This window comes from Branchiostoma lanceolatum, chromosome 3 (assembly GCF_035083965.1).
Source record: "Branchiostoma lanceolatum isolate klBraLanc5 chromosome 3, klBraLanc5.hap2, whole genome shotgun sequence".
Classification (NCBI taxonomy): Eukaryota; Metazoa; Chordata; class Leptocardii; order Amphioxiformes; family Branchiostomatidae; genus Branchiostoma; species Branchiostoma lanceolatum.
The window spans coordinates 16180424-16201235 of NC_089724.1; the positions used below are offsets into that span (position 1 = coordinate 16180424).

At 38.6% G+C, this 20812-nt stretch overlaps 1 protein-coding gene across 3 annotated transcripts; it reads right to left on the reverse strand.

Moving 5' to 3' along the window:
- Nucleotides 1-108: 108 nt before the first annotated feature.
- Nucleotides 109-20751, reverse strand: LOC136430613 (probable E3 ubiquitin-protein ligase HECTD2). 3 transcript variants are annotated; one of them, XM_066421360.1, is made up of 22 exons: nucleotides 20223-20751; nucleotides 17741-17859; nucleotides 17009-17128; nucleotides 16342-16444; nucleotides 14571-14663; nucleotides 14225-14292; nucleotides 10727-10772; nucleotides 10258-10367; nucleotides 9690-9838; nucleotides 9080-9203; nucleotides 8399-8470; nucleotides 7857-7953; nucleotides 7593-7700; nucleotides 7031-7163; nucleotides 6276-6364; nucleotides 5768-5929; nucleotides 5220-5294; nucleotides 4944-5031; nucleotides 4592-4698; nucleotides 3506-3621; nucleotides 2767-2910; nucleotides 109-2339 (listed from the first exon to the last, which is right to left on the reverse strand). In XM_066421360.1, exons 1-22 carry the CDS (start codon nucleotides 20451-20453, stop codon nucleotides 2219-2221), a joined length of 2475 nt encoding a protein of 824 aa, XP_066277457.1. In that variant the 5' UTR covers nucleotides 20454-20751; the 3' UTR covers nucleotides 109-2218. The 3 variants fall into 3 exon arrangements, with proteins under 3 accessions (XP_066277457.1, XP_066277456.1, XP_066277458.1); XM_066421359.1 differs by having other exon boundaries at nucleotides 17009-17188; XM_066421361.1 differs by lacking the exon at nucleotides 8399-8470 and having other exon boundaries at nucleotides 17009-17188.
- Between the last annotated feature and the right edge of the window lie 61 nt (nucleotides 20752-20812).

Consider the following 20812-nt stretch of genomic DNA (forward strand, 5'->3'; position numbering starts at 1 on the left):
ATACCTGTCTTCAATAGATTATTGTTAAAACCTATTTTGCAAATCTCTTAAACTGGCAATTGTTAAGTTTTCTCTACTAAATTCTCAACAAGAGTACAGTCACAGTGGTGAAGCAGATATTTCCTTTATTGAGGTTTGCACATCAAATCTACACAGATCTCTCTTCCATCAAATTGCTAGTTCTAAACAGTCGTAGATTAGACACACATTTAACACATGGACATGCAACAAAAACAGCTAGACTTTTTTTTTTTTAAAGTTTTACATTCAAATCTAACAGAGAAGTGACACGTGACAACATTTTTAAGATGGTGCTTTTGCGTGTAGGAAGCAGTAGATGGCTTAAATTGATAAACATCTCGAACAAAACATCACGCAAGTACAAGCTGATTTTTGCTGTGTAACCAATTCTGTAACAATGCTTGGGTGCAACAATACATGGAGGTGAGCTCTAGCTAATTTTTTTCAGAACAGATTTCTGATAACAGCAAAATGATTTTACTTGTTTTGGATGACCATGAAATGGTCCCCACTTCGCCACACAAAAAAACTCTTATTACACACAATAAAATTTAATGATACATGTACCAAGGAAAATTATTTATCTACCAGAGGTACAATGTAGTGGACATAAATGTTAACATTGCCAGTTGCCCTTGGTTTTTCCGAAACAGCACATACGGTATGTCCCTGGTGAATGGACCGCTTTAAAATATTGCAGCAGAAGCTCCAAATAAAGAGTCTAACTTGTCTTTGATATGCATAGAAGAGTACCATAGGTTCTTCAAATTGGCCACCATGCACATAACGGTGGTCATTTCATGATTGTTATAACATAACTTTTAGGAAGATTTCACAAATATCTGGAATGTGGAATATTTGCCAAACATGATTTAGACACCCTTCGAACTTGATGGAAACATTTTCAAAAAGAAAAACATAAAAAGATATCTGTAAAACATTAAAAGATATCTGAAAAACCATGGACATACTTCAAGATATATTACATATGCATGCTAACACATCAACAACTTGCTGTGATGGAAAATTTGATCAGGCAAGTTGAAACACTGATTGCAACTTTGCCAAGAAACACTAAAACCGAATGTACAAACCAGTTAACGAAAAATGGAAAACCTTTGCTATCTCTGAGCCATGCATTGAAAAAAATTAAAAAGATTTTTGGCCATGCACAGTTTCAGGGATTGCAGTGTCATAACTACAGAAATTATATACAACATAATATATATTAATATCCAAATAAACACAGCCAGAAAATGTTACACACTCCAAAAGACTGCTATATATTGCACTTCAAAGTATTTGTAAATACTATTTGTTTCCTAATTGTGTGTGTGTGTGTGTGTTACAGTGTGTGTACAATGTACATATACAAATGTATACGGATAGAGTGTATATGTATGGAATGTTAAAGTTACAGGCAATTCTAAAAATCTCTATCTACATATCTACAGCATTTACACCAAACAATTGGACTAGATACATTTCCCATAGGGAACAAAGGAATCAATGGCCTGTATCAACATAAAACAACAGTTACTACACTGTCGAAATAATGTACCGTATGTCAAACAATACACAATAGGTTAAAAGGCACACATTCATGATCATGCAGAAATGTATAACATTACGTTCTTTGCTTTAATATCCTGATTCTATACAGCAAGATGAAACGGAGTTGATATTATTGTCATTAAATTGCACAAAGGAGACTTACCAAGTATTTGGCAACAATTGTTTCCTGTTTGAGTACAGGTGCATGTATGCACAGCCACAAGTTCCCAGCATAATAAGCATACTTATTGTAGGACGTGTGTTTCATTATGAAACACCTCCAACTTGACAGTGTGATTCTGTTTCATACGAAGCTTGGAAACAGCAACAAAAATTATGGAATACTAACTCTTTACCAAAGGCCACAGAGAAGTTGTTTCTGGGAATTGCGTGTATACACATGTGCCTACCTACATGTATAAGGCCTTGAAAGGCCATCCCACTTGCATAGGGTTACCATTTTGGGTGACAAGTAATGAATTCAAATTTAAGCACATTGCTTGTCAAGCGGAAATTGCATAAAAACCTTTGCCTGGGCCCCCACAATCTTGCACTTTGTTCAAAACTACACCTTTTTGTGCCACACTACACAATAGTTATTTAAACACTGTGCACCTGATACCTAAAAGAGCTCTTGTCCTAGCTACTCCAGGCCAAACCCTTCAGCGTTCTGAACAGCGATGAGAAGTTTCTGGGCCAGGTGTTTCTTACTCTTGTAGGGAGGAAGGCACAGCTGGTTGAAACAAGTGTGGGCAATCGGTAACCTGTCAGGAAAACAAACAACAATGTTACCCTTTATCTTTGGCTTGACTATAGCAACTCGAAACATTTGCTATGTGAGTGGACAAAATGCTATGGCTATTAATTTCTTGTTACTTCAGTGTGATGTTCTTTTTACAAATGCAGATCAAGGCTAGATACAAGTTTGTAACAACCGCAGTGCTACATGTACACTTTTCATACCATAAAAACTTTCCCAACAGGCTGGATATTTTACAAGAATCTGTTCCAGTCCTATTTCAACTTTGGCATGCTATGTACAAAATGTATGGGTGACTGCACACTTTTAAGCTTGCGTGTTCATAATCCATGAAGCTAAAGATGAATATAATAAATCCCAATGTGTCCTTTACCACTATTTCCTTTATTTGTAGCTTCCCTTTAATTGCATCAATCAATCTGAAGACTCACATGTTAAGGGAGGAGTTTATCCTGACGATCTTGAAGACCATCTCAGCCATCCCCCCCACAGGGATTCGATCGCTCCCCGTACAGAACAACAGGAACTTCTTCTGCAGCGGCACCGGCATGAACAGCACAACCTCCCAGAACGCCCTAGGAGATAGTTCAGGCATTCACATTAACACTTCAGAAGACAGAAGACACATTAGCCTGCAAGTTCATCTATCTTCAACTAAGACATAAATCATCATGTTTATGCTATTTCTGTTCATAGCGAAGTACTTTTTGAAGGCAATGCACAATAACTCTATTGCTGCCTTGTCCTTTATACTTAACGTCAGTGTTTACTGAGGTCTTGATATGAACGTAAACACATTTTATAATTGATTAGTTTGGAGAAAGTGTAACACAGCGCTGCCCATTGTAAGAAATGCTAATATTATCAAAATCATTATTGCATGATATTATGAACAGCCCAGTTTAACACTGTCAGAGTATAACATGAAAACATATTCACGGATCCATCCGTGCATATGCAGGTCAAAGGTGATGGCCCAAGACATAAACAAAACACATCTGGACATTGTTATGAAAACTGATCAACAGAGACCATACATGTACATGTATCTATGTGGACATGTATAAAGCATGGTCTAGAAAAAAACTCAGTGGCCTTCACCTTTGACCTGCACATGCACAGTTTGATCCATGAACATGTTTATTATAATTTCAGGTCTTGCAGACTCACTTAATGGTTGGATCTGTTCTGGAGTAACCCTCATATTCTGTAACCCTCATCAGAGCAAACATGTCCAGCTCTGGGGACCCACACACAAGGGTCTCCACCTCCTCTGGACGCAGGAGCTACAGGGAAAGAAACAAAAGAAAACTCAAGACTTAAGTAGATCTGATCATAAGACTTCTGCTTATACGCCAACCCCAGGATAAGCCAATGTTCAAGAATTGCTGCTGTTTCAAGGACAATCACAAATGACTTCAGCTTATGACATAAATTATGCATACTGGAATTATTTTCAATAAGATTGAGATACAGGTATGGAAAGCTGTCTTAATAACAGTAAAATGAAGTATAATTATAGTGTAGCCAAGTGATATAATTCCAAAGTTCCACATTTACTTGGCATTATACAATGCGTTCTCTACTGTGGATAGGAACTACATGTATCAACATGTCAATAGAACTTTCAATTGTTCCTGTCCACATGTTGATATAACAACAAAGTTCAATCATATGGCAGTATGTTGAAAGGGGATGCCATCATGAAGAAATACGACACATAGATATGGCATATGTCTATCAATTATTCACAAAGATATCAGATTCCACCCATGCAAAGGAAACTTAAGTAATTAACCAAAGTCATCAATAAGTCATGTGTTTTTTTCATTAGTCAACAGTGCTTTCTTAATGTAACCGTTGTTTTTCTTTCATGTAGGCACGCCCGAATCGATGTCTCAAATATATTTTGCATTTACATGTATTCCTTTCAGAATCCATTAGCTTAATAGGATACACCAATTCAATTAGACCTTTGCCTTTTTTTAGCAAAAGCTTGATTAGGAGTGGTCAACAGTATACAGGTTTGAGAAGGGATCTAATGTATATATACATGTAGTTGCTTATAATATACAGAATATGTGCAGCACCTGGCACATAATAACTGGTGCTAGAGTCAGTAAAAAAGTGAAAAAATGGAATAGTTTACATATGGGTCTTTAAAATGAGCTCTTAAAAGTGAAATGAACGACTCTTAGAAGTACATGTAATAGATGTAAATTAGTGACTGTGGTCTAGATATGGTTGAGTGCTTACCAACAGTGCATTAGAGGCACAGACGCCGTGAAACCCGTAATAGAAAGCGCTGAACTGGTGGTAGATGGACTCATTCAGAAGCCAGTTGATGTAAGACTGTACAAACTCTGAAAATAAGAACAAAAAGGGAGACATGATAAAGACTCTAAGACTAATACCTAACTAATTCCTTTGAATGATTACTCTGTGTAAATCATCTTTACATTCATTTTTCCATACGAAATATTACACACAATAGCAAATCCCCATTGCTATCCCAATGCTCCTATAACTACATTAGCACAAGAAACATATGCATGTATTAACTAAAGGTGCAGCTAATTCTAAGGGAAACAGTAACAATAGACCTTACCTGCCCTGTTTTCATTTGTAATGGGTATCTTGTCCCCTCCAGGCTTCAAGTTCATTGTTCTAACAATTCCAAACTCTGTCCTTGAAACCTGAACAGGAAAAAAAATACTCTTAAAAAGAAGTCTATAATTAAACATGTAACAGTCCATGTGACACGTTGATAGTGTGGCAAGGTTTACAGAGTTAGATACTAAAGGTTGCTATGATAAGTAATGCTTCCTCAAAGACCAGAAAGACATATTCTCTAAGGAAATGGACTACCCCAGTTGACACTAACCTGGAATGTCATACATAGATCTTCCTCCACATTGCCTTCATACTCAAGCAGCTCCTTCAAACCGTGAGCGAGGTCCTGAAATCAGGGGTATGGAAATGGTCAGAACTGAAAAGGTTATATACTAGTACATGAAAGGACCAGTGAAACATTAGAACAGGCCATCACAACACCATGCTGTTTGAACACATCTTTTCTTAGGGGATGACATTTATACATATCTTAACAGTCAGTTATGAAAAACAAAAATGTAAATCGTGAAATAGTCATGGTGGTTTTATGTTTTCTCATCACATCATGAACATGTGATGAGAAACAGTGAACACTTTTAGATCCTTTCTCTCCTACCATGCTATTATCAAGTTTCAACAAAATTAAATCACCTCACAGTATTCTAAGGTGTGCGGCCTAACCAGCTGGACAGAGACGCTTCGAAGAGCGGTGTGAAGACAAGCCGACTACTGCCCACCTGTGTCAGGGACCCCGGCAGCAGTATTATCAAATAATGGATACTACACAATTTTGAAAAACAAACACACTGCTCCACTCACCGGCATAGTCTGCTGCAGATCGTCCACTGTCAGACTGACCAGCCCAACACGAGCGCGAGGGTTCCCGTAAGGAACGACAGCCGGAGACAGCAGCTTCTTGTAGCAGCAGGGCGGGAAGCGCATGTCCAGGATGATGCTGTTGTACACAGCAAGGCCCATCAACTGATGTTAGCGTTAAGTATGTTGTAAACATAATGACAAAGCACATTTTATGCACTATGTGAGAAATGTGAATTTTTTTAGTGACGGCACTAGTGTGGTAGCCTTGGAGTGTTGTAGTGATGCTAGGCTACCACAGTAGAGTGACTTTCTGCACTCTTGAAGACGGGAATAAAGGACTTGGTGGCTGTGATACCATGACATGTTGTTTTGATTCTTTCTTGTGACAATGTTTATGGTCTCTATTTTGAAAAAGTAGGCATCTTGTTGTCTTTTGGCTTAGCTGAGAGGAAGCTAAGATTTAACTCTAGCAAAGTGTCCATTATCAATTGTACACATTGAAGGATACAACTCCAACCAGATGAAACTCTGAATAGTTGTCCACCTTGATACTGCTGAACCAGTAGCAGTGAGCCTTGTCATCATACGTGAACATTCCTGTAACAACAACACATACAATGTACATGTATACAGGCATCTGTCACTCATATAATAGTATGTCACTTCATCAAAATACCAAGAGCACAAGTGAGTTTTTAGTATCTAAAGTTACTCAATCCTGTGAATCCGGACTTTTGTTTGTACAAAGTCACCAATAAAAACAAAGGAGGACATTTTCAATAAAATTTTCCCTGTAAATTCTCCCCTCAACTTTATAATGGATCAGTCCTTTGTCAGGAAAAGATTGTTAGTCCAAGGAAGGGAAATTACCTACACCCTACAAAGGCAAAGGACTGAAATTCTAAATGTCTAATTGGGCCAAAGGATACAATGCAGCCTGTCAATATACTGACAGGCTCACATTGACTAAACAATAATTGGAGACAAGTATGAATAAAATATGAGCTGAATATGTGACATTTTTATCTGAGAGATAACCAACAAAAGAGCACTTCATTTTAAGCTAGGTCAACAATATTCTTCCATACTGTTCAATTGTAAGATAAACTGGCTGCAGTACAATTATCTTACAACAGGTTTTGTTTAAAAAAATGGAACACTGGATCAATATTCTACATTCATCATTGTTAGTCATACCCTGTTGAAACAGCAATTCATTTATATATCCAGTAAATGAAGAGGAAAGATGCAAAGGGGGATTACCATATTCTGGCTGGAAGATCTGTCTGAGCAGAAGCAGGAACCACTCCTTGGTGAGGCCCCCCATGTCCAGCCCCGGCTCCCCCACAAAAGTCACCTTCAGCTTCTTCTTCAGATCTCCACGTTTCTGCATGATCTGTAAACAACAACAAATGGGATTTCAAAATCATCTTTCTAATAATAGTGGATTAAAGCAACCTTTCTAGGTACATGTATGCTTTGTACAAAATGTAATTCATTTCTTGTACAACATTTCTACTTAAGTAAGACAATCTAGATATAGTTAATATATACTCTCTTAATTAATTTATTTCTAGCTAATACAATACATTCTACTCATGTCTTTTATATTTGCCCTAAATATATACTTATGAACTATATTAACATTATGGAAACCAAGCACATCAACACAAAATGTGTATTTATTAGGTATAAGGTAGCAAGAGGCTCACGCATGAACATGTTGAAAACTTGGCCCACTGTGAATGTCGCTATTGTACATGTATATATTTTTTCAAGCTAGGCACAAAGGCTAGATGTATAAGAGACTTCACTCCATCCTTACCTCATTGACTGAGTCAGAGACCAGTTGTGACCTTCTGATGTTGAGGTTGAGGAATAACATGCCCATATCTGGCATCTGTCGCCTCTGGACTTTCTGTACAAGGCTTCTCTGTAGATGTACAAGAAAACAAAGACAACGATTACATCTCCAGTGCTTTCAGCTTGTCATACAAATTACAACGTACAACATGAAACGTTGTTTAGCTCTAACACTAAAAAAAAAACTATTTTAGAGTAGAATATCAAAATGTGCCACTCAACGCACCCTTGCATTCATGATCATTTGGTGCTCCGAGTCTCTTTGTAAGATTTTCCTCTTGGCTGCGATACTGAGGATGTAGGGGTACTGGCAAAATGAAAACCTGCAGAACAGAAGTCAATATCAACACATTTCAAGAAACACTAAAGGTGTCATTTCATGTTTGTTCTTTGATTGTAAACTACATATACAATGGTTTGTGATGATCGACTGACATTCAAACAACAAGTTATTACCAATATTCTAACGATCTATAATTCATACAAAGCAATGTCAGTGGATATTGGGAGGTTGGTCACATGCAAAAACAGAAATAGGGTACATTACATCTTTGCTCTACTGGATAAAAATGTACTGGTTATCTTTGTCTTTTTATTTGGCCTTCATGCACTTTCTCATACAAGCCTTTCTTGCTCATTTGGTTATGTTTAAAAAAACACAAACACGTGACAAGTACAATGTACTTAAAGTTTATCCATTTACATTGGTACTTGTATTGATTATAACATTGATTAATTTTTGTTTTTGTTCTTTTTACAGCAACCTACCATAGTCCACATGACTGACAGCTGTCCCAATTGACTGAGTGGATTTCTCCACAGAGAGTTCTGGGGTCACCACTTCACAAATGGGAAATGGAGGAAAGGGGAGATGTTCCTTTTAGTTCAAGCAAGGTAGAAAGCCGAAAGGCAACTGCAAATGGAGGAATGGAGGACAGACTGAGGAAGAATGGAGGGAGAAAGGGAGCAAGGGAAGGAAGGAAGAATGGTTTGGTGGTGGATGGATGGCTGACGGATGTTGGAAGGACAGAATAACTGTTACAGATAGCAAATTTGAATTGACTGCAATGATTTTCAATATTGTAACCAGTATCGGACTTGACTCTTTAAGGTCTACTACATGGAAATCTCTTTCCTAAAGGCCTGGTTGCATTCCTCGTATGATCGCTGTAAGATTGAAAACTGATGAGGGCATTCTTAAATGAGTTGAGCGTACATGTATGTCGTTCAAAATTCAGCTTTCTTGTTTAGAAAATGTTCACAGAAATTGTCTTAAATCCATGTTGGTAGTTACTTCTTTCAAAGCCTGCTTGAAAATTCTACCATGTCAAAATTGTATGACAGCATACGACAAATGTGACCGCATCATAAATGTTCCGTTACTGAGGTTACAAGTTTAAGGCTGCATTATGACATATATATACATGTAGTACATGTACATGTACTCACCCTGGATGTGTGGCTGGGTTCTGCCAAGCCATGTACTCTGCCATCAAGTCTATGTGGTCCAAGGCACTGTTGTAGAAGTGGTTATGGGGAATTTTCATCGGCACACAAATGTTGTTAGCAGCATCTGCAGACAAACAACATTTAATATCAGTTAGTTAAAATCCTTCCCACATCTTTCAGTGCATAGAGAAGTGCCTATATCCATTTCTATAGCCCTTGGGCACTATAGCAAGAACAAGTTAACTGGTAAATGCTATGTGTTACTGTAGCTGCCATGCTCTTTTCAGCAAGTTTAGCGCGTACCATCTTTTTTTTATTTGGCATGACCCGGCCGGGTTTGAACACAGAAATACAACTGTTACATTGCAAGGTGGGAATATATATATCTAGTGAGCATTTTAGATGCGAATTAATGACATTGCGAATTTTACTCTTTTACTACAGAGTTGTTTCCACAACGAATTTCACATACCACTTTCCCCTCGAATGGCAAAATTAAGTCCCGCAAAAAAGAAACAAATTTACAGTAATACATTTTATGATTCAACACAAAACAATCCCATAATTTGGTATTGGAAATAGTACCACAAAAAGCTCCAAGGAAACTTACTAAAAAGAGCCAGGACTTTGGTGGCAGAGGGAATCCACCAGCCACATTTGGCCAGGGGTGGAAGCTCATCCTGCTTTGGAGGGAACAGCCTCACAGAGATGAACTGCAGCAGACGGTCCACGATGTCTCGGAATTGCACAGCGGGTAGTCTGGAGGTGAGAAAAAAGTTTTCTTTTTTCATGCAACATTTCCTATTTTCCATTTTTTTACTTCAACAATGTCATGATATGCAGAACATTACGTGATTTGAAAGGCCTGAAGCTAAACTTAAAGATTAATTAAATCAAGTACATGACACTTGAGGAAAACATAAACTTCTTCATAAAGCTTTACACATTTTCACACAAAGACCGTAACTGATGGGTGAAGATATTCAAAAGAACAAAAATCTTTCTATGCTGTATTTTCTACATGAATGCTGTTAATATACATGATATGTGCTAAATTATGCCCACAATCTGTGATCTTCTTTGGGGAATGCAAGACAGTAACTTGGAATGTTTGACATATTCTATGATCATTACATGTACAAGTGTATTTGCAAAGAGCAGGCATACCGTTTACATACCTTCTCATCCAGCCCACTAGCACCTGGTGCTCTCTGTCCTCCAGGTGTGCCAGGTGTCTTATCAGGTGGGCAAAGATGACATAAGTCTTCACATGGCTGAACTGTGGGTTCTGGGGAAGGTACATTTGTAGATAGAAAAATAAAGAAAGTTTATCTTTTGATACCTTCTTGGCAAGTTAGCTAGTCAAAATTGCCCAAGAAGACCACTCAGGACAAATAAAAGCTGGTTTATGAGGACAGGTAGTCACTATAGGCAGGATTCTTAATTTGCTTGTGTCAATGGAGAAAATTCTGTAAAAGACTGAAGAGTGGCCAGGTGGCCCTTTTGTTTGACTGTAACACCTTTTGAAACCTCGGCGAAAGCGATTGGCACTTCGGTAATTTCTGAACTGAAATGCTTAAAGGGAAACCAAATAAAGTCAAGTCCTCTGTAAGAAAATAAGAATGAATACAATTCAAAGTTACATACCTGCACCAGTATGAAGTACGCTCGCAAGTCATTGTAGCATCTGGGGCTGTAACATATCAAAAATGTGTGAACAATCCTTCGCATTAATCTGTGACAGAATCTTTTGTGCATGGTCTGGTGATTAGTGTTAAAACCTGAAAGACTCTTGCAAAAGCTACAAAAAGTTTGATACAATTAGGAAACCAAATTTCACTGCAATAAATACAGGCACTAGAAAGTTTATGTGTAGCTACAAAGTTTATATGTAATGTTTACTCAAAAAGTGTATCTACATAAGTTGTGCCTCAAGCCCCCCTCCCCATTCAATTTTGTATTCTTCCACTTGACAGCCCTTGTATGTACAATACAATGTACTGTAAATTTTGAAACTTTTGTAGTGGTTTCATTTTCGTTTGACCTCTCCCCTGCAAATGACACCATGAATATGCATTGCAAATGTATTGCTAACTGTACCACAGAATGGCCTCCAGAGCAGATTTAAAACACAGCACGGTGGTACGGTCGTCAAGCAAAAATCCGCGTCGCTATGGAAATTAGCTCCGCCCCCCGCACCGCGGGGTGCCCACCGGGACCCTACATTCATAGCTTTATACCAGTACACGGTACAAAATGTATCTCAAAATAAGGCATGAACCGATGGTCGGGTCAAGAAACAGAAATAAGTACCTACAGAGACGATATGTTGGCTTTTCAAATACATTTAAGAATAAAAGTGACAGCTATACACTGCGTTCAAAATAGTGCATTATTTAGGAGAGCGTAAGCCAGACTACGTCCGGCGATTGAACTTTCAACTTTGTAGCCGCTGCTCAAAGGATTTTTTTCTGATTTACGTACTAAACATTAGTTGAAGTCCTAGTCAATGTTTATACCAATAATTTTTCAATTCTATGAAACTTGAGTCGATGTCTGTGAAATCTAAAATCATTCTACGAAATTTTGAAGAATTTTGGGTCACATTTCCTTCCATATCTCCCGTGAGCCACCATGGAACAGACAGCCTACGTCATCAAATTGGCGGCGCGTTTTTGCTCTTCCGATCATGGTGTTTTTGTCAAATTATCCTTTCTAGATCAAAAAAAATGGGCCAAAATATGAAGCGTACGCTATGTTCAGATAGTACACGTGGTGGAAAGGACATGTTTGGCCAGTATAATGAAGGCGTCGGCGAAGATCAGAAGATTTCGCTAGGCCCTGTCACAAGCCAGATGCAAATGAGCGAGAAATACTGCCATTGTATTTGTTCCGGCCCAAGCGAGATAATTGCCCGCGATTTTCAACTACCAAAGACCTCAATAGTATATTCACATTCACTCCTCTCAAGAAATCAGTATATCCAAGGAGGTTCTATATAAAACCTCCTTGGTATATCATTTATTCTTCAAGTTTTTTTTGGTTACTGTAAAGCAAACTGTGAGAATCATTCAATCGTCCAAAAACTTTCAGAGAAGACATTTCATGAAAATGTTGTGTCGGTACTAGAAATTGAAACATTTCTTGTATCGACCGGGTGACCGGAGTTTGTAGAGATAGAAACGAGTACACTTTCTAATGATATATAACTGTACACCCAAATGGTACATTTTCGGATTGGAAGACACGTGGGTGAAATGTAAAAATACATTGACCCGATTGAGACCCACAAGTATGTTTCATGAAGAAAACAGACGTGGCATCGGTAATTGTAAACAAAAGAAATTTCCGCGTCAATACAGTTCTGCTGTCAAACAAAAACGCAGCCTGCATATTTCCCAGCATTTGATTTACTTATGTGTACTAGTATTTCGTTATAATTTTCTCTTCATAAGAATGCACTGTTTTTATTTTTCAACCATAGCCGTCAGAAAGTTTATATGTAACGTTATGTCTGCGCAACATTCGGCACATCAATCTCAGACGCTGGCGTGTGCGTTGTTACCACGCGTATTGAATTACGTACTTTGACCTTGTTCTATTACAAAAAATTACGAAAACGTAAGGTGTTTGTTACTAAAAAGGATGTGTTACTAATTCGGAAAACGTAGGTTTTGATTATTGATCATGAGTTGCTGTGTAGGACAGGGCCAGACAGGCACACCGGTACTGTCACGATTTCCTGATCAAAGACGCCATGTATAAAGGGGAGCGTTGCGTTATCGGGTCGCACGTTTGCACACGGGGTTTATCTTAAATAAAAACATTCGACTTCGTCCATAGTTTTTCGGAATTCTATCGGTTAATTTTGACTGTGTGTTTAAACAAAGGCCCAGAACATGTACGTAGGAAATGCCGTTTTTTGTTTGGCCCCGTCTCCAGCGGTCAGGCGCGGAATCAAGAACCCGGGAATGTCGGTGAGTTATAACGGAAACTGCGATTTCTTAGTGGCTTTAGTTTTTTGTGTGGTAAGTGACGAAAATTTAGCTCAGGAAGAATTGAAACGATGGTGTCTGTACGAAGCTTGAGCGTGGGATTGACTGAAATGAAAGCTGGGGTATTGTTTATGTGTTAACCGGAGAACAATAGCAATGAATAGGGGCGGAGACTAGGCGCGCATTTGAAAAGGACAAGTTCGCGGGGAAAATGCAGCACGGCTTGGTACAACCAAAACAAATCTGGATCCCGCCTGCAAAAGTGTGAACCAATCAGCTACTGTTGCCAATAGTGAAAGGAGTGATTGACATCGAGTCCTTATCAATATTCATGTTTTCCAAGTTAGGAAAAATCGAGGCCTTTTTGACCACCGTGCAGCCAAAACGTCCTTTTCCCTCCTACCACGAAAAAAACACCACGAAAGTAAATGAATGTACAGTATTAGCATACAACTATATTTTGACTGTGTAGGACTGAAAAACAAGCTCTCCCTTTTTTGATATGCTGGTTTGACAATGCAACAGGCAACATTGTACATAAATTAAGTCTGTTAGTTGAGGTCATAAATTTTTGCTGTTACCCTGTACGTACAAGTCATGAAAGCTTGTGTATTATGCATACCCAGCATTGTAATACTTTCCCATCACTATGAAGTAGAAAATGGACAATGACAGACAATGTGCAAGGGCATCAAACTGTCCACAGCTATTCACATCTTCATAAATTATGCATAGTGCAATGGAGCAATTGAATCATAAAGTCAGAAACTTCAAACCGTAGCCTTCTGAAATTGGTAATAAGCTTCTGAAATATGGGGTTGACAAGGTTATTGATGGATGGATTCCTCTTATAATTCTGTGGACTACGAAAATGTTAAAATGATGGATTACATGAAAATTGTTTTTCCATGAAAATTGTTTTTGTATCCCCAATTTTCAGTTTATGATTCTTTGACTGATTTTGAAAAGTACATCTCATGAAGTATTTATGCTCTTCTCAACAAAAACAATTTAAAAACAACCTTCATGCATTATCACTACCTTGGTAAATCCTAGTGGGATTTGTGTCCAGTGTTTGTGCTTTGTATTTCTTTGCAAATCATATCAATTAGTAGTAGCTAGGATTAAAAGATATACTTGTAATACCTACCCTTTGATATCCTTTTGGAGAAGGCTATTTACTATTCCCCTGAGAACAACCTTCTGAATATCTTGTGGCTGCAACGAGATCAATGGAGAAACACAAAATTGTTTGAAAACATGTAGAATGCTGAGCTATTTCTTTAATCATAATTTGATCTCCAAACTGCATTATGTGGGTAGTTACGCTTTTCAGAGGTAGACCTGTACATACGAGACATTAACAATGTATATCAAAAGAAATGTCAACATCATTTGCCTCTAGCAGAATATGTGTACTACATGATTAAGATGCTCATGAAATATCTTAATTAGACTAGCAAGCAACATACTATAACTGTAAAAGTAAGACTTACCAATTCCATAAGTTCACTATAAACAGCATCTAGGAGCCGGGCGGACACCCCTGGGTGTTCAACAGGGTTTCTTGTTATGGTGGTACTTTCCTCCTGGAGAGAAAAATTCAAACCATCTAAAGATGTGCTATTTCAAATAGTTATAGCTTAGGGCTAGGAAAATTAATGTTCTTAGGTAGGGATGCTCTTTTGTTCCTCATTGTAGTCAGAATGATCAAAAAAATACAATTATTCAGGGTGTCAACATAAAGGGGATCTAGCTTTGGTGGGTCTCTTTATATAATTTATCGCAAAAAAAAAGAGAACATGTTGGAAAACAATTCTAAAACATCTTCATCACTCATACGTGAGCTCGAAAATGTTATGTCCCTTGCCAGCGGTTAGCCCTAAAAGAAAGGCTAGGTTGGTAGGTTTTTAGTTGGCTCGGTTGGGTAAATGGAAAACACAACTTTGTTTTTCCTATGCCTTATACACAAATTGCACATCTATACAATGTACATGTACCTATTGTATGTCATTAGCATTGTTGGGTGTAAAAGAATATACTGTTACATGTATACAAGTAAATGAATGTAGCTCGGGCCTATTGTTTATAAATAGGTCATTAACTTTTGAGTTATCTTTTATGTTTTGGGCTATTAAATAGGCAATATTTCAAATGCAAACACAACAGCAATATTTCAATTTTCCACGGTGCCTGTCTTGAATTCCTGTTGCAAAAGCTGTCCACTCAAAGCTATTAAATAGGCAATATTTCAAATGCAAACACAACAGCAATATTTCAATTTTCCAAGGTGCCTGTCTTTAGCCTGAGTACCAACCTCCGTAGTGACCGCTGGCTCAAAAGAATTCGCTTGCTAACCACGGAGTCTGACCCTGCGCGTATCCGTCACGGCTGTTAGTCAGATATTCGTTTCGATTTTGAACGAGCTCGCTGATTGGCCCCATTCGTCTAAGCTCCTCCCCATGCCAAACTGTTCTTCGTAACGGGTAGGTTCTAAGAACTGTTGCCATGGCGATTCTTTCAAAACTGGACCCGAACAGGGCAACAGAGACACCTTGGAACGAAAAATGGCACCGAACGCAGCTCGAATTCCCCTCATTACGTGATAATGAGACAGCCGTTACGGATACGCGCAGGGTCAGACTCCGTGGTTACCAAGCGAATTCTTTTGAGCCAGCGGTCACTACGGAGGTTGGTACTCAGGCTAGCCTGTCTTGAATTCCTGTTGCAAAAGCTGTCCACTCAAAGCTAGATCATCCCCATAATACCTACATAGTGGTGATTTTGATGAAGTGGTGTTTGTTTGTCACCATGGTTACATGGATTGAAGCATGCTCGCCCAAAGAGGCCATGTATCAATTGATCTATTGACCCGAATCTCTCAGGCTTTGGGACGCTGGTCTTGAATGGCAGTTCAGACTATAGTTTTGGAGGCGAGGGTAACTTAAGGTTGATCCATGTACATAATCGTAGGGGTATGTATGATATTGTGTGCATGTATATATATACCGGTATAGGCACTTTTAATAGTAATTAATTAGAAAAGCTTGCTAACTAAAATTGTTGTTTACACTAGTAGTTTTACACAAAGCTTTACAACAGCTTCCCATAACTAGTAGTACATAAGAATATACACTGTAGTAATAATTGAAAACAGACTATCACTTGGATTTGCACTTTAAATTCAAATCCTAACAACATGCTAGCAAATATTTTTTTGTAGGTTTGGTCAAAAACTAGAGAGAAAAAAAGAGCAAGTCAGTTCACCTGAAAGGTACCCACAAGCTGGTAGAAAGAGTCGAAGGAAGTGGAGTAAAATTCCTGAAGAGTCTTGAAGCTGCCAGAAGAGTGGGCTTGGGCAGCATCGTCCCTGGAAAGATACATGCAGCAGATAGTATCCATTAATTTGGTATATATTATCCATCATCTCTATATATGTACAACATAATGTGTTAGATTTAACACAATAACTTACAGCTACTTACAGCGCTAACAAATTTCTTTTCTGAAATATGTTGGTGTCTTTTTTAACTCCACAAACAAGTTATTACATGTAGGAGCAGCCATAGGTAATTTCAAGGACCATGGCACTTGTACGGTGTCTACTTTTCTGTTGTTTTCAGAAATACATCAATTTTATGTTCTATTGATTGTCAATATTTCTCCAGTGTACGTACTACTGTAAATCTTGAAAAGTTTGCAGGGCCTTTATATTTGCAGTTCAATGATTTGATACCACAAATATGCATTTTCATATTGTATTACAACTGTGCTACAGAATTGTTTCAACCGTAAACTTAAAACACTGTGAAAACCTTCTTTCTCCTCCTGTGACGAAGTAAATGAATATACAGTACTCAAGGCTGTATTTAGGAAAAACAAACTTTCCAACATTGAATTCGAACTTTAAGATAAGTTGTGATTGGTCTCTTACTTGAACTCTTGCAAGGTTTTCCTGATGACGATGGGTTGCTGTGACTTGGCGGGACTCTGCTGTTGCTGTGTGGGGGAGGTCCTTACTGGGGTGGTGGGGGGAGCAGTGACGAGGGGGGTGCTGCATGTAGGAGGGGGTTGGATGGGCGGTAGGTTACCCACATAACGTCTTCTTCCGGAACTGTGCAATAAAAATATTACAAGAAAACACATTTTTCAGCTACACATCATATATGCTGTAGTCCTTATGAAAGTCCATGTATTTTTTTGTGTCAATTAAGTGCAGTATTCAGTTCATGTATAGAAGAACAATACATAAATTTTTTTTTTTCTTATATTCATTCAGTTGCCCAGGGCTATGAAACGGAGATGGGCACCGCCCTATACACCTTATGGTGTGGGAGGATTTTAACTTTTAACTATTTTCATTGAATTGTTAGCCTTTCTACTATTCTAGTGTCTTATTTAACAAAATAAAATTAATCCAATTTTGACAACAACGAAATGAAATGCGCCTCAAACAAAATTAGCAAATGTACGTAATTATGATAATACAGGCTTTTCATATATTTCAATCATCAGCATTGTTGTACCTCTGTTATATGCATCATACCATAATCAAACAGGGTCACGGGATATTAAAATTATAATCATTATGACGTCAACAGGAAGCCTGCATACATGCATATCATGGATACAAGATTAGATTACAACTTATACAAGACTGACGTACCCTTTTCTGACAGATTTTTCCTCCCCTTCTTTCCCACCTCGTGTCCGCAATGCACTTAGAAAATTGCTGATCTTGGCAAAAGGCCGATGTGTTTTTCTCTGCTCATCTGTCTCCATCACCTACAGAAGAAAAAACACGAGTTACGTAAAAAGCCTTTTGGTGTATAGGGCGGTACCATCTATTTTTCTATAGTCCTTGGGCCAGGCCACTACACGTACAACGGGGCTAATCCACTGGCAGTGGAGTGTGTTCAACTCCTACACTCATAAGTGCTGAGTACTAAGCAGCTTGTATCATTTTTCAACTCTCCTCAAGAACACTCTACCCCATAGGCCATTGCGCTGGCCTAAGAACAAATAGCAAACAAAACAAACATATATTTCAAATGAACTTGTAAAGAGCAAAGACAGCATATGTGAAATCTGTCTCATGATTAACTTTTAGCCCTCACATCTTAACAGTTAAGAAATGAGAATATTGATAATTTATCAAGTGCATTTCATCTGCAAGAAAATGTTCTTCTTTCACGTAGATCTAATAGGAATATTTTAACATGTGGCAATTTCCCTAAGATAAAAGATTATGCTATTTTTCAAGTTGCTCGAAGACTTTTCATATAATCCATGGTCTTATGTTGTGTCAATAAAAATCTATACGTTTCTAATGTCACTGATGAAACTGAAGCATAATTCCTGCATCAAACAATGGTACGCATTGTTCAGCCTGCACGTCAAACATAATGGTACCAGCTAGCAACCAGCACTGGTGTCACAAATTATCATAGTCACGCCAAGTTGTACCTTAACTGGCTTAAGGACCTAACATGTTATCCGAGTGCATAAAAACATAGTTATGGGCATCACACAAGCTCACCTGGTACATAGAGTCGTATGTTCTATCAAAATCCATCTTGGAACTGTGCAGGTTCTAAAATTTAGTCTGCCGCGAATACAATGGCAGCTAATGCTCTGGGGTCCCACCCATTTTTTCATAATTCTTTGTTTGTGACCACTGACCAGTCAATGTCATTAATGGTAATGGGACTGCCTGCCATTGTTATGCCTGCTACCCTATACAATAAATATACAATATACATGTATATACTTTGTAACAAGATGTAACATGTGTGCTAGTTTAGCAACATTAACATATAGACTAACACGCATGCCTAAGAGTAAGACCTCAAGAGACTACCTGGCAGACTAAGAGAGCGTTACATACTTAATGAAATGAAAGAGTTTCTCTTCTCAAAAAGATGACATACTCATGATAATATGTGTGTATAATACAGTACTAGTATATATGCAGTGTAACTCAAGTATGATGATCAAGGTCATGAATTTCACATGTCATCTTCTATATTCTAGCCTGAGTGTCATCTTGGTTAGTTCCAGGCTCATCATTCACCAAGGTGGTGAAGGTAGAGCGTGGAACTGACCAGGATGACACTTACGATCAGGCTATCGTTATTCATCAGACAGGGCTCAAAAGGTTTTTCTTCGAATTCATAAGGGCCTACACTACTACAGTACTAGTTTAGCAAATCATACCTGCACTGCTACACCATTTTACCTTAAGTTAATACCAGATCACCACGGCTATTGACAGGAACATCAGGTTTGTCAATAGTGCAAAAAATTCTTACTGACAGAATGTGCAGTAATTAGTTTGAGTCGGTCTGCCCATTAATAATGAATTGTTGATATGCTAGATTATGAGTAGTAGATAGCAGTAGGGTGTTCGTCATGAGTGATATGTCGTGGATTCGATGCCAGCGGAGTCATACTTCATTTTAATAGTATCTTTTTTTTCATTTTGTAGTCTTATTTTTGCACCATCAGGATCATCCTCAAGTTTAGGGCAAGGAGGTCTATATATATAATATAACCTCCTTGGTTAGGGTTATGTATCAAAGGAGTTTGGGTAAGGGTTGACAGGATCATGAAGTATTAAAAAGATTATGACTATCAGAGGCTGAAAAATTAAAGGTTTGGCTCCTAACAAATTCATTCCTGTCAAATATGGAAAAAGTTAATTTAACAAGAACATCCTGTTGGTAGTGCCAAAAATTTATTGACACTTTGACGGGATGTTCCTCGGCCTTTCATGACCTCTCGTTCTTTTTGACTGCAACAGTGTAGTATAATGTTGCAAGACAAATTTTACAACAACAACTTCACACGTAACGCGTTACATTTTATCTACGACTAGCAACGTATGCAATTTGTCCCGACTATCGGTTGCCAGGCGCGTAGCACGACAGTAATTACTATAACAACACTATACAGTCTGCTGTTGTCACAAGGAGCCCGCAAACACTTTCTATTGTCCACGCTCCAAATCATAATAATTCAACCTGACGGGCATAACAAAGGGGCGTTTAATTTGTCCTTTCTGTGCTATGTATTCAATCTCAGAAGCTTCGTAATACGTTACGAGTATGAAATATTAAGGTTGGATTCTGTTGCGTGTGTACTGTTACCTTGCTTGTCGTGGGGGAGATAGGAGGCAGAAGTCCTGGCCCGGCACTACCGCCGTCTGTTGTTGTCGTGTTCGTCGGTGTGTTGTTGACGGGGAGTCGAGCCGAGGTAGCCCTCCCCTCTGCTAACCCCTTTCCTCCCTCGCCCGCCGCTAACTTTCCGTCAGAAATCGTGTCATCCTGGACACAGGCAACAGTGCTCGGCCTCAACTGCTGCTGACCCACTTGCGACATTACATTACCTGTCGATTCGCACTTTCTTTGTGCAGGGGAAGAACACTTGAGGAAAATGTCGTCCCACGACAAGACCGATCGCCAGTTCCCGCGCTTTACTGGACTTTATGTCTTGCATAGCAGTCACATTTAGGTCAGATTACACGAATAAAGAGCTTTACTATTGTTCCACGCTAACATGGTGCCTGTGCGTGCGTATAAACGAGAATAAGGACATCAAGAAACGTCAAGGTATGACTTCAAAATACGCCGGCACACCGTCTTGGAATGTTGGTCGAGAGTGAGGCTTTGTAAGTGCAAAGGTCAGGGGATTCGCCCATTCACACAAGCTAAGGGGTGCTGGTGCTCTACCGTACCTC

Coding starts and splice junctions, on each gene's coding strand:
- LOC136430613 (XM_066421359.1), bottom strand. CDS start 20,453: ATGTCGCAAGTGGGTCAGCAGCAGTTGAGGCCGAGCACTGTTGCCTGT. Junction 16,445..17,008: donor AAAACCTTGCAAGAGTTCAA/GTAAGAGACCAA, acceptor GTATCTTTCCAG/GGACGATGCTGCCCAAGCCC. Junction 4,699..4,943: donor TACAAATGAAAACAGGGCAG/GTAAGGTCTATT, acceptor TCTTATTTTCAG/AGTTTGTACAGTCTTACATC.